The sequence below is a fragment of the Penicillium waksmanii genome, assembly GCF_028829765.1.
Source record: "Penicillium waksmanii strain IBT 27052 chromosome Unknown utg000004l:1.0-5674109.0:1.0-5678898.0, whole genome shotgun sequence".
Classification (NCBI taxonomy): Eukaryota; Fungi; Ascomycota; class Eurotiomycetes; order Eurotiales; family Aspergillaceae; genus Penicillium; species Penicillium waksmanii.
Window position 1 is genome coordinate 3,715,491 of NW_026643251.1, and position 13,801 is coordinate 3,729,291.

General features: G+C 48.9%; 5 protein-coding genes across 5 annotated transcripts; 2 read left to right on the top strand and 3 right to left on the bottom strand.

The window, feature by feature from the left end:
* Positions 1 to 30: 30 nt before the first annotated feature.
* On the top strand, positions 31 to 1,838 carry N7481_004192 (uncharacterized protein; the record flags this gene model as incomplete). The annotated part of the gene is made up of 3 exons (XM_057263411.1): positions 31 to 364; positions 416 to 1,274; positions 1,337 to 1,838. The coding sequence occupies 3 exons, from the start codon at positions 31 to 33 to the stop codon at positions 1,836 to 1,838; spliced, it is 1,695 nt and encodes a 564-aa protein (XP_057125072.1).
* A 1,727-nt stretch (positions 1,839 to 3,565) lies between these two features.
* On the bottom strand, positions 3,566 to 5,741 carry N7481_004193 (fungal specific transcription factor domain-containing protein; the record flags this gene model as incomplete). Its single annotated transcript, XM_057263412.1, is given in 4 exon segments — positions 3,566 to 4,543; positions 4,596 to 5,511; positions 5,555 to 5,661; positions 5,676 to 5,741. 4 exon segments carry the CDS (start codon positions 5,739 to 5,741, stop codon positions 3,566 to 3,568), a joined length of 2,067 nt encoding a protein of 688 aa, XP_057125073.1.
* Positions 5,742 to 6,113: 372 nt separating this feature from the next.
* Positions 6,114 to 7,724, bottom strand: N7481_004194 (putative actin-related protein RO7; the record flags this gene model as incomplete). The annotated part of the gene is made up of 1 exon (XM_057263413.1): positions 6,114 to 7,724. One exon carries the CDS (start codon positions 7,722 to 7,724, stop codon positions 6,114 to 6,116), a length of 1,611 nt encoding a protein of 536 aa, XP_057125074.1.
* Positions 7,725 to 8,150: 426 nt separating this feature from the next.
* N7481_004195 (crossover junction endodeoxyribonuclease) lies at positions 8,151 to 10,832 on the top strand (the record flags this gene model as incomplete). The annotated part of the gene is made up of 2 exons (XM_057263414.1): positions 8,151 to 8,164; positions 8,288 to 10,832. 2 exons carry the CDS (start codon positions 8,151 to 8,153, stop codon positions 10,830 to 10,832), a joined length of 2,559 nt encoding a protein of 852 aa, XP_057125075.1.
* Positions 10,833 to 11,287: 455 nt separating this feature from the next.
* On the bottom strand, positions 11,288 to 13,744 carry N7481_004196 (transcription factor domain-containing protein; the record flags this gene model as incomplete). The annotated part of the gene is made up of 4 exons (XM_057263415.1): positions 11,288 to 12,622; positions 12,716 to 13,421; positions 13,478 to 13,609; positions 13,659 to 13,744. The coding sequence occupies 4 exons, from the start codon at positions 13,742 to 13,744 to the stop codon at positions 11,288 to 11,290; spliced, it is 2,259 nt and encodes a 752-aa protein (XP_057125076.1).
* Between the last annotated feature and the right edge of the window lie 57 nt (positions 13,745 to 13,801).

Sequence of the window (13,801 nt, forward strand, 5' to 3'; positions counted from 1 at the left end):
TGAAGGTGGGCAAAGGAACACGACTTGGCAATGAATGACCGTACTCTCTACGTGCCTTCACACGAAGGAGAAAATGTTCTCCCTAACTCACCTTGGTTTCATAAACTGCTTCGTTACGCCCAGCGCAAACCATCGAGGGTCGCAATCCGAGATGTGAATGCAAATATCGAAAAGACATACCATGATCTTGTATCCGACGCGCTCACATTTCGGAATGAGCTCAGGCGGAGGATGAGCACTCAGACACTTCGGGACCTAGCAGAGGATAAAGAAGTTTATATTGGCTTACTGGCAGCCGGGGGATATGAGTACACAGTTGGTTTCATTGCTATTGTTGCACTTGGTGCTGCAGTACTGCCAATGGGTCAGTTCGCAATCGACCGAATAGTAAGAAGCCAGAGCTAAATCAAAACAGCTGCAGGACTTCCTGTGGAAGAAGCAACATATTTCCTTTCCAAAGCCCGATGCGTTTCTCTGGTTGCCAGTACGACCAGTGAGGACCTGGCAAAGTCCATTGCTCAATTTATGGGAGAGAAGAAAAATTTCCATATTCCTTGCATACCGCCGATCGCATCCTTCTTCCGACCCGTACCATTTCCAGCGAGCGAAATCGTGATATCTTCAAATCGGATGCTTGACATGAATGGCGCGAGTGCAGTGATATTCACCTCCGGCACAACGGGTCCTCCAAAAGGCGCGGTGCAGCGCCGTACTTGGCTAACGGGAAATGCTGAAACAGACGGAGACTTTTACGGTATCACGGAACAAGATGTTGTACTCCACACATTACCAGTACATCATGCTTCTGGCGTGGGCCTCACTTTTCTTCCTTTCCTTACGGCCGGCGCATGCATTGAATTCCGAAGCGGAAGCTTCAGCACGGCTTGGACATGGGAACGTTGGCGGCAAGGTGGCCTGACCTTCTTCTCCGGCGTGCCTACCATTTATATGCGCATGATGCGATATTATGAAGAGAATATCGCAACCAAACCCCCCGAAGTACGCGATCAGTATGTTGCTGGAGCCAGAAGCATTCGCACGATGCTTTGTGGCTCATCCGCATTACCCGGCCCCGTCCAAAATTTCTGGGAAAACTTGCGACAGAAGCCAATCTTGACAAGATATGGCGCAACTGAGTTTGGCGCGGTCATCAAAACCGATCTGGATACTCGGAAAACCCCGCGAAACAGTGTCGGTCGTGTGGCTGAGGGAGTTTGTCTCAAGCTTGAGGACGACGGTCATCTTCTTGTGAAGTGTCCATACATGTTCTCCAAGTATGTCTATGCACCCTTTTCAGTTGGTGGTCTTTACTAATCTGAAAAAAAACTTCTCAAAGATATCTTCACGATGAAAGAGCGACCTCAGAAGCCCACGATCAGGACGGTTATTTTAAATCGGGAGATATCGCTCGGAAAGAAGGGGATTATTACTTCATTCTAGGTCGCGCCTCGATTGATATTATAAAATCAGGAGGATACAAAATCTCGGCCCTTGACATTGAGCGTGAAATCCTAGGCCTCGACTATGTTTCCGAGGTGATGGTTGTCGGTGTTGAGGACGAAGAGTTTGGCCAACGAGTTGCGGCGACTATTAGCCTTAAGACAGACCAGAATACGACCCGCAAAGAACTCAATTTGGCAGAGCTGAGGGATGATCTGAGGAACAAGCTCACGGGATATAAGATTCCGACTATTCTACGTGTGATCAAGGGTGAACTTCCCAAATCGGGGACTGGGAAAGTGCAGAAGAAGATCTTGGGGCCGCGATTTTTCCCTTCCAACTACCGGGACATTCCTGAGATACAAGTTTGGAGCAAGGAACTTAGAGCTAGACTTTGAATTTAATATATTGTCGAGTCATCCATGGATATTAATATGAGATCGCGTACAAGCAACGAGCATCAACTAGTTACTAACTGAGTGTACTAGTACGAGCAGATATTCCAAGGTTGCCCAGGTAGATAGTATGCGATCGACTTGGAAAACTTTCCAAAGTTGGCAGCTTGCTCTAGTATATCATGTTACTGATTACTAGCTTCTGTAGTTTACATCGAAGACAGATAAATGTATCATTATGTGACTATACTGAACTAACCAAGTATCCAAGCGAGGGGTCAAATCTTAACCTTGGCGGGTGCAGAAGTCATTCTGCTGTGGACGTAACTGATTCGCTGAAACTTTTTAATCGCCTCTCCCCAAAGCTCTTGACGAAGAAGTGCATATACACTTAGATGATTGCAAGTTAGTATCATTCAGTCTGATGGTCGAATGTGACTTACCCCATCTTCGCCTTTGGTGCCCATTTAGCCCCAAGCTCAATCGCTGCATCCAGCATCTGCTCAGGCTCGGCGATAGCGTCAACAATACCATCTTCCAAAGCCTCCTTTGCTGTCCATTTGTGTGCTTCAAGGAGCATTTTTCGCGCTATATGAGGGCGCAACTTGAGTCGAGGGAGAGCCCCGATTCCATCAAAGTGTAAACCTAGGTTGACAGGCGGCATCGAGATAAACCCCCGGCGAGAGTTCATGATGCGATAGTCATGAGCTAGGGCAAGAGGACAGGCACCCCCAAATGTGTGTCCGGTAATCAATGCAATCGTGGGAAAAGGGAAATCTAGGATCGTATGAATGAGCTATATCCTCGTTGTTAGATCGCAGTGCTTTTCCATAATTTTGCCTTGAGGCATAGCGAGGAGGCTAACCGGATAGAATCCATCTGTATTTGCAAACGGATTGCTGTCCGACTCATCTAATTCCAGACCCTGTTGTCATATATATTAGCCTAACCGTCAAACATCTAGTTCTTTCGTTGAGCGTCCTACAGTGCACCAAAATTTGGCATCATTGCCGCGAGTTATAACAGCCCCCTCCGAATCAGGACCCAACAGTTTCTCAACTGTACGATAAGCTCGAATCATTTCCTGACAGTACCAGGAGTTGAGTCGATTCTCGGGGGCTTCTGCATTGTGAGGACAAAGACATTCCCATGTCTCTCCAGAGAGAGGTTCTTGAATGTTGGGATATCCGACATGTTGTTGATTTTGCTTAGACTAAGGCAAGATTCAGTGTTCACTCGTTGCTAAGTCTTGTTTCGCCTCCTGAGATCTGTTTTGGTGTTCTGAAGCTAGCTTGAGTCCCCCGCATCCCCAGATCATCCGGGCCCACTCAATGTTGAATCCATTGCCGAAATTCACCGACTGCCGAATGCCGGCCGGGGCCTGATACTAGTAGACGCCACCGGGCGAATGCGTTGGGTATTGAAGTGACCACCTTTGAAGGGTCAGGAATCCAGGAATAGGAATATCATAAATCACTGGTATTCCCTATATAAACCTAGACGCATCGACCGTTCTTGGGCGTGTCACACCATGGTAGTGCCATCATTTTTCATACTCCGATCAGTGTTCCCGAAAGAAAAATCTCTCCCTACTATAAAAATCACGATAAAATCTTGAAGTTATGCGTATGAGCTTCGTTTACTGTAGTTACCAAGGAGTATCACCGGCCCAATTCAAATCTCTGAACAGCCAGTCTCCCATGCCCTGGTATTGATTGTGAAAGAAATCATCATCGATGCTCTGCGTCATGCCCCCCCATAACAAGCCCAGTGTGGGGATCTAATATCGTCGTGAGCGGCCGATACTCCTTTGTAGTCGAAGCATGGGTCTCGTTGAAGTTGTCGAGTGAAATATTCCCAGAGTCACCTGCAGGGTACGCACTGGCAGTGTTTTCGCTCATTGAGTCGGTTGTTGAATGCATAAAGTACGGCCAAGCCCAGGATATATCTGGACCAAAGTCTTGGAAGAAAGGGTAATGTTCTCGTGGAAGCACTAGCTGAGTTTGATCGCCAGGCCTCATCGTGCCCTCCTGCTCACTGGCGATGCTCTTCAGTGCTCTGAGGCTACCTTTAGCAGATGACCAGCGCTGAGCAAGAACCTCCAGCGAAAGATAAATGGTTTGCAAGCTGTAGACTGCTTTCTCCCATAGCGACGGTATTTTGCGAATTGAGAGCAAGCCAATACCGGCAGCAAGCAAGTGAAATGTAAATATGGGCCCCAGAAATTGTATCTCGTCTCTTGCTAAGAAGTCTTCGAACATGCCTGCTACGAATGAAGAAGCCAGCACCACCGCTGGGGAGGGAGAGCTCCCCTGGTTGGGACGACACAATATTGCGAGGCAGATAAAATAAGCGATATGTAACTGACGCGCCTCAAAGCTGTAAGGACTCAGTATGCTCTGTGGTTGTTCTCTAAGCTCTTGTGGCCCCGTGGACGCTTGGTAAAGTCGTAAAGATGCCGGAAGTTCTCGTGTCCAGCGATATAGTTGATTCTCAATATTTTGTCGTATCTGTCGTGTGAGGGTCTTTCGACGGCAATGCTGTGTGAGATGACCCAGTATGGAGCTTATTTCAACATAGGCAATGAAAAGAGACCCGTTCGAACTCGAATCCTGGAAGTCTCTCATGTAAGGAGGTGCTAGCTCGCAATCTTCATTACATACCGCAAGTGGTCGGCCTTGCCCTGCTGATATCAAGCAATCCCTGGCCTAAAAGTGGTCATTATAGTCATTTCAGAAGGGACTAATGAATGATGCGTACGAATAATGTCCACCAAAGACGACGTCTCAGCGCAGCATCTTTTCTCTCCATGGGTTCCTTTTGAAGGCCAATTTGATGAGCCAGTCCTACTCCGACGTATCGCCAAAATCCACTGGTGTTTGTTGAAACATGTTCAGGACCTTCTGGGTTATACCAATGTAGGATACACACAGCCGCGACCACGGTCAATGGGTTTTTCTCGTATCCAGACCAAAACAAGGCTTTCGCACGCCGATAAAATTGATGCGTTGAAGCATATGCAGTCACTGCAGGTGCAGAAGTCACTCTACTCGCAGCGACAAATATGGCTTGCAAAAGGAGCATCGACGGTTTCTGAGAGCCACTTTCCTCTAACCAACTGCGCTCCACAATAGGCATCCAAGGCGAGCACCGCTCCATGAAGGTATTGATCAGCCCATCACGCACCGCTCTTGGTGGTAGCTCGAAGGCTCCTTGTAATCGTAACAGTTGATTATCATCCTCTGTCGGTCCATCAGCATCTCCGATTGGATATGATCTGGCTTGGTCCTCGTTTATAATCAAAGTATCATCGAAATAGCGGGATCTAGCCATGAAACTCATAATTGGGGCCGATAGATATGGATTTTCTGATGCAGTCTCATCAGATATTCCTGTTTGCCCTGCGATGGCCGAAGAAGCACTTCCACTTTCCACATAAGTGGTTGGCGTTTGTTCATGCAGCAAGTCAAGAGGAGTCGCATCATTATCCGAGATTTCTCCCAGGGATCTATCGGCCGCGCCTGTGGCTGAGATGTCTCCATGTTGATCTTCGGTCTGGCTCAGGCGACGCCTGCGGATTCTGTCTTCATTTGTAGTGACATGTGGCACGCCATCGGGGTTGCGCTGGCGTTTCCTCTTGCGCTCACGCTGACTGGCATACTCGTCAGAATATACCCTAATTTCGATATTTTGATATTAGGTCATACTGAAGTACTTACAAGCAGGGCCATTGATGCCGCTGGCAGTTCGAACATGTATTTGTGTTGTCTTCGAATATGCAGCGAACCTGGTACAGTGAGCGAGGGGATTCTTTGCGGAGGGTCACCTGCTAATCCATACTTTCTTCTTATTGCAAGCAACGCAGGCTGTCGGTGCTCTTAAGGGTGGTGGGCTAAACCGGGCCATTCCAAGACTTCCTGCACACTTGCCTCAGCTTTATCGAGTTCTTCAAGATAATGCAGGCCAAAAGCTATTGGGTTCGCCAGTGGGTCCGTTTCCCCCGCATTCAATTTGTTCCCGAGCCGAGGCTCAGCGACTTGAGAACTTGAAGACGATGAAGTGTCTATATTCCATGATAACAGATTCGCCATCTAACTACCGCATGCGAGATTTGGTCTCGAGAGCCGTAGGGCCCAACTCTCATGCTACGGGGAAGGCATAAATATCTCAAGTGTATGTTCATAATAGGGGGTATCCAGATGCTATTTACCGAGCGACATAGCAGGTCAACAGAGAATAAGTTCTGTCAACATAGTATCAAACGCAGAGTCATGGGGTTCATGCCCATCCGGCCAGGGTCCAGCTGGATCGATCCCCAGCACGAAGTCCCGATCGACGGTCAGGGACAGGTTGTTCCAGGTCTCGAGTCGCACCGGCCAGCCCATATTGGAGAAACTTCTCTCGTTCGATTTCCACCATTCCACGAATCTTTAAGCTAGTCACTAGACTAGCCCCAGCCCATGGTCCCAGGGACTCGATTTCGCGCAAAATTCCTTGGATGGGTACTGGTGTATCTTTGTTCTGTCGACGCAACTTTTGGTCCACGAAGTCGACCTCGGGCTCTTCATTGGAAGGATCAGACTTCTCCTTATCATCGTCCGTCGTGCCAGCTATGATATTATCTGGGGACTGGCTATGATTGTTGGTCTGGGATGTGATTTTCAATTCCTCCAATCGCTGCCGCTGTCGCTCGACGACCTTGCCTCGAATCGGGCTCCATCCATGTCGGTCAATCAACAGTCGTACTTCTTTCAGAATTCGCTGGCGCAAGCCAGGAATTCGAGCTCCACCGCCAACGAAGACAATGCGTGCCATGCATGTTCCTCTTGCATCAGGCGGCAGGGAGAGGAGAGAATTGTAAACAAGCAGGGGAATTGATTTCTCCTCATCATCCAAGTCACACTCAGGGACATCCGGCGCCAACATGACTTTTTCAACAGACTTTGCCATGTCGGAGAGCGGGAGGTCTTGGTACTCGTGCTCTGGATTTTTGGGGGAGGGAATCGAGATCATCTGGTCCGTTGCAGTCCGTGTGTCGGGGTCTTCAGCTTGTTGCCTGCACCAGGCAAACTTACTCACGACTTCTTCGCAGTATGTGAATCCCACAGAGATATCACCATCTAATGATTCCTCCTTAGCATCATCATCATCATTACCGGACGCCAACCGAGTGAGAAAACGGCCCGTTTCCAACATCAAGGCGCGCATCGCTCTCGTACTCCGTTTTGTAACGGTCTCTCTGTATTCGTATATCCCTGTCACTGTACTTTCGGCCCATCCAAGGTCCACGACCAGAGCGGATCGCAGTCCTGCCGCTGTCGCAGACATTGTGGCACTCGGAAGAAGGGTGATGCTAGGAAATCGCCAGCGACCGAATATAATGGATAGTAGTGACGATAGTAGTGGGTGTGGCATAAGCGCAGGGAGGGCCAGGACCAGCCGGGAGGTGCCCGCGTCGGTCAACAGGTACTGGTTGTAGATTTCGCGGAAAACGCGTTCGATCTTATCCTCGACTAGCCCCAAGTCAATTTTCCTCAGGTCGGGCTGCCACAATTCATAATCACGAACCCAATCTTCCGCATTGACAGGCTTGGGTAGCGACCCAGCGCCAATGTCCCCATGAATCCATCCCCGGTAGTCCGCTGCTCGCCGCATTTCTTCAGGTCCAAAGCGTTTGACGCATACAGGAGTACCATTTCCCTCGAATCCAGCTCTGATCCATCGCGCTCCTATCTCGAAAATGATCGCATCGTCCTCATTTCGAAAGGACGAGCCTGGTGATGAGGCGCTCGCGAAGGATGTGTTCGCTGAACGGAGCGGTTGCTGTGGTGTGTGGGGAGAGGAGGGCCGAGCTGTCTGACTATGGCGGAGATTGGATGTCGCAGACATATTGTGTTTGTGGTCGCTCGTCGTGGGTGTGGAGCTTGTCATACTCTTTCGTCTTGCGCTTTCGTTGCGCGGTTGTGTTTGCCCCTCGGAGCCAAAGAGATCCGCCGCGGTAAGGAACTCGCTCTAGCGACGTATGGGACAATTCTGCTCGGCCATCAGATGAGGACTCGGTATATTCAAGAGAAGCGCTAATCGTCAATTGGAGTAGTAGTAAATGGTGGGAGCTGATGGGTGGTGAAAGCTGGTTGAAAGCCGGGGGCAACGCGGATCTTCATCGGGCCGTGGTTTATTTACTTTTCCTTTCCGTCTAGTCAACCTTGCAAGCTCACCTCACCTTACCTCAACTACCCGTCCTTTTCCTCCTTCACATGGCTCTTCCGTTTGCATGGTAGGGCGATCTACGCAAAATCTCGGGTCTTTGGCATAATGGGAATCCCAGGGTAAGTTCTGCTAAAGGGAGAACGGGGATGTGCGTCCTATATCCGAAGTGCCTAGCAACGGCAGCTGGTCGACGATATACGATCGTTCAGAACGAATGAAAACACGCCTGCTAACAAGAGTAGACTTATTAATGCCCTGGGCGCAGGCGAGCGCATCGCACTGTCAAAGCTAGCAGTTTCACATCTCGAGCGTGAAAATAGGCCTATTCGCGTTGCGGTCGATATTTCAATCTGGCTGTTTCAAGTTCAAGCGGGCCGTGGAGGCAAGAATCCTGAAATTCGGACCCTGTTCTACCGATTGATCAAACTCCTTGCGCTTCCAATTCATCCGCTTTTCGTCTACGATGGGAGTAAAAAACCCCCCTTCAAGAGAGGCAAGGCAACAACATCCCGCGGCCACGGGAATGCACCGATTATTCAACGATCGAAAGATCTCATCAATCGCTTCAGGTTTCCCTGGCACGAGGCCCCAGGCGAGGCAGAGGCCGAATGCGCCCGGTTGCAGCAGGCTGGTATTGTGGACGCCGTCATGAGCGACGATATCGATACATTGATGTTTGGGTCCACCTTTATGATAAAGAATTTCTCAAAAGAGAGTGGTACCGGTACAACTGCCGCTACTCACGTCACTTGCTACAACATGAGCAATAAGTTTCATGTTTCAAACATTCCATTCGATCGACCTGGAATGATTTTGTTTGCTATGCTTAGTGGCGGGGACTACTTACCATCTGGTGTACTAAAATGCGGAAGCAAATTGGCCGCGGAAATCGCGAAGGCGGGCTTTGGTGAAGATCTCTTAAATATAGTCAAGTCCAAGTCTTCAGACCTTGACTCTGATTTGAATGACTGGCGAGAACGATTACAGTACGAGTTGGAAGAGAATGAGAGCGGCTATTTCACCACAAAGCACAAGGCCGTGCGAATCCCACTTGATTTCCCCGATCGTGCAATTCTCGAATACTATGCCGAGCCGAGCGTTTCTGCCAAAAGTGAGATGGAAAGCTTGAAAGCCCGCTTAGGAGAGGAGTGGGATCAGGACATTGATCCAATGGCGATCAGAAGTTTCGCCGCTGAGCATCTTGAATGGAACTATCGTTCTGGGGCCAGAAAGGTAATTAAACTCTTGGCCGAACCCCTTGTCTCCTACAGACTTCGTCTTAAACGACCTGTTTCGGGTTTAACGCATGGCACACTTGCTCCCGATTGTGGCTCCCCATGGCTCCAAAAAATCCACCGGAGCCGTGCAAACTTCGGCACGGATGGAATGACTGAACTTCAAACGGACATGCTACCCATCGACGTGGTTGGTATTGACCTTCTTTCCGAGATACCAAATCCTCAACCAGCATCCGAAGAGACCGGGCTTTCGCAAAGTACGGGACAGGCAGTCGAAGAAGAGGATAACGGAGAGGCAATTGGCGAGCTGGCACCGCCACAAACCTCTTCAAAGGCGCGAGTGACGAAACGCTTTGACCCTTTGGCCATTGAAAAGGTCTGGGTTTTCGAAACAATAGCCAAACTCGGGGTTCCCGAAATCGTTAAAACATGGGAAGATGAACAGGCTAAAAAGGCTGCCAGCAAGGCTGCTCCCAAGAAACCCACCACTCGACGAACTGCGCCTAAAAAGAAGGGTCCAATTGACTCAGGGATGAAGCGAGGTAGCATTTTAAAATATGGTACGCTTACCAAGGAGAGATCCGAATTGTCTCCCCCATTCAAAACGCAGTTACTAGAAGCGGCCACATCTGCCTCGGGAAATGGCAAATCCTCTCTCAACACTGCCTCTTTGCCGGAGCATATTGGCCTTGAAGGATACGATCTCTCTCCCAGTATGTATTCGATGCAAGATACTACAGCTCAGATGTCTGCTTTGTCGCAGGAGGTGGATGACCTTGTCGGGACATTCTCAAACCTATGCACAACATTACCGACACCGACATCCAAGCGTCGCCCTTTGGTAAACCCATTACGCATGCGATCGCGCACCAGCGTTCTAGGTGCCAGAGAAGTCGAATTAGAGGATCTAGACATTTCAATTGTCGATGCTATCGATCCACCACCACCCAGACGACTCAGGGCAGTTGAAACTAGCACTCCGGCTTCGAAGGAGAGGAAATCTGAAGCTATGAGACCAAATGGCTTGGACCAACGCCCTCCATGTCAGGAGAAACACATCCGGCAAGAGCTTGCTCATGAGATCGACGAGGTAGGAAAGGCAATTGGTTCATTGTCATTGGTTGTCCCTCCCAATTGTGAAAATCTTGAGCATGCAACATCTCGTCATTCCCGGCGGACTATTTCTCCCAAAAAAACAGCCATTGGCGGCGGTCGACCTTTGTCTCCAAAACCCCAATATTCTAGCCCATCTAAGTCTACTATTCTGTCAGAGCTCGAACGCGACACTGGTTGTCTATCATTGAAACAGAAATTCGATGATCCCAAAGAGATCTCCAGATCTCCCAAAAAGACGAAGGGGGCTGGCAGAAAGCCCGCCCGAAAGATTGGGCACATTGAAAACGTCACAGCCTCAAATGGCTTTTGGAAAGTCGATACATCTGTTGATCCAGAAGCGCCATCCACGGCAACGAGCCACTCCCAAAATGGTCAGAAAGACCAAAGCAAAAAGAAGCGACTCCCTCGCGTTAGCATCCTTGATATGATTTGAAATGCCTTCATATACCCAGCAGCATACCCAGCAGCGTGCTTTTTTAACATCTAAGTTTGGCGTCAGTCGAAGAAAGACAGAACCATTGGCTTATTACCGAGTCGCTGTTTTTGAAGAAAGCCCAAAGCAGGTGCATTATCGGATTCGGTTATGTACCATTGGAAGATATGTACATCAGCATCAGGAATTCAATCACCTCCTCATGAGTCTAAAATACTCTAACTAGTATGTACACTGCATAATACTAGTACTAACTAGTACTTTCATACCCCACAGGTACAAGTAACTTGAACTGATCCAATACAATGGTTTTCCGAGATTCGCTGAAGCTTGCTCCACTGTCCACTGTACAGTCCTAGTACTATTTCCGAAAAGAACTCTCACTGATAACTACTAGTAGTTACTCTGTCGTCAAAGCTTGATTGAAGACTTGAAAAATCTTCACCGGCCCAGTATTAAAGCAAGTCAGCCATTACACGTGTCAAGGCCTCGTTGTCGGCTTCAAATATATCTAAAGCATTGGGGGTAGGCAGCCCGGTCGGGGCAAAAAACCCCATATCCACATCACCAGGGAGATCAAAGGCCCGAGGGTCAAAATAAAGGTCCCCCGCAGTTTCGAAGAAACTACTCAAGTCCTCGCACATGTTCGGCTCAGTTCCTGAAACAGCATTTGAGCCCGTTGCCCAGAACGAACTCGACATCTCATAGGGTTGATGTGACGCAAGGGCATTCTGTGAAGCTGATGATGCCGACGTCAAATTCCACATATTCTGAGCTCCGGGCGTTGAAGATTGTGATTTTGTGAAATGATTCTGTTCGGGATTTTTATTCCCTCCGCCATGTTTCTGGCTCGAGATAGGCTGTCGATTTCCGGTTGTTTCACGCTTTGGATTGCACTTGTGCAGTTTTATTTGTTTCAAACTGCGGATAATCTTCTGCAAACGTCTTGATGTCTGGGCTCGAGTGGCAGAGCGACGCACGAGCTCCGTCGCCGTATAGAATTCTGGCCGACAGACATGACGAAATGTATTCGGTGCATGAATAACAGCCAGAAAAAGGGCTGCTAAGGCTGATATCAGGAAGTAATTGAACGGTTCTGGACGCTGGAAGTAAATATGCGATACTCCACTGAAATGTTCAAGCATGTGGATAGTTCGCTTTGCTGTTTCCACTGCCGTGGATGCGCCTTGGGGATCTTCCATGATGTGTTCACTGCTAAGGAGATTTTGTCGATACACCAGGATTCGTAGTTGATTTCCCTGCAAAGCAAGTAGTACCTGGAGCATCATGAGGCGGTCGTGATGCTCCGACTTTTCTGGTCCAGTTATAGAATTCGGTGTCTGGTTCGGATCGAATCTTAGCTCGCTTGGGATAGACCAGATCCACTGCTGCACTTGCGTGTCTAGGTAAGCACACTGGTCGGACGTGGCCACCCGTGAGCGATTCGGCCAATCCATAATAAGCCCCCAGATCTTTGTGCTTAGCCGAGCATGAGATATCATACAAGTAAGATAAGGGGTAGAATCGCCAGGCTCGGGCAGGTTGGTATCAATATCAATGTCTTGAATGCCGAATGGAAGCCCAGTGCCAAAAGACCATTTGCGGTCGAGTACATAGATGCACCAAAACAGTCTTCTGGCCCAGGTCCAAGCAACCTCGCCCGGAAAGACGCCACCCGTCCTCTGCCAGGTATCCTGACGATGTAAGCCTAACTCCATTGCTGCACTAGACGCAGTTCGTATAAATCGCCATGCGATGACTTCATCATCGCGATATGAATGAAAAATGGACTGACGGAGTGAAAAAGAAGTCAGCTACTCCATTGCTTTGGTGGGACCTGGGTAGTCACCAAAGGAGAGCAGGGTAAAAGGTAGAAAACACACCAATAAAGTCATTATGAGAATTTCTTTCATATCCACCTCTGCAACCCTGAATCGGCCTGAAAATCGATCTTCCACACTATCCGCTAGTTGGGCAGCGAACTCACTCCGGCCGTGAGACTCGGCCAAAAGAGCGGTGGCAAGAATTATTTTCAAGACTTGAATATCTCGGGCTGTAAACCAATCCTGATCTGGTGCATCCTGCGCCAAGGCTTCTGATGCACTGCTAATCTCATATATGCCATTCGACCGGTAATATTCATGGACATATTCTCGAACACTATCCAGGTCGACACAAGGATACATTATTCCAACACTATCCTCATAGACCTGGACCAAATTTAAGGTATCTTCAAGACTCAGGCTTAGTGTATCTCCAGTGGAGACCACTGGCAGAGAATCTTCCCCTCCTGATGCCACGGGGCTTGGTGTGTCGGAAATACCCATATCCTCGTCCTGGTGCTGCGTATCTTCGACTGAGACATTCTGCGGTCGATTTAACCCAAATTCAGCACTGGTAGGGCCGATGTAATGTGGCGATTTGGGTGCATTTAAGATCCGATGTAAGCCACTCTGTTCCGAATTCTTTGGCGTGGCTGCCGATTGAGGACTGGAAGACTCGAGCTTAATCAAACGATTCGACAACAGTTGTATTTGCCGCTGCAGACTCTCCAGCTGTTGATCCACGGCGTGGAATCGCGGGCCCACTCTATATGCATGCTCAGTACCGTCACTTGTGTACGGGCAAATTGAAGAACACCATACCGTGAATCCTTAAACTCGCCCGGATGAGCCGATACGCGGTTATTAGCGTAGACACAGGACACCCCATCTCGGTCACATCGTGTACAAATTTCCCCGCCGCTACATTTTAGCTTACGCCGCTTACATTCGTTGCTATAATTGTTAGTATTCTGACCAGTTCAATATTGGGATTCGGCCATACCAAGCGATTTGAGTGTATCTCGCTCTTTTCTTTGCTCGCTCCGATGATGGCGGCTCATCCTCAAAGGCATGCTCCCCGGAGCTCATTTTCTGAAGGCAATAGTAGATACCAGACAATTATATCGACTCATGTATGCAGCAAAA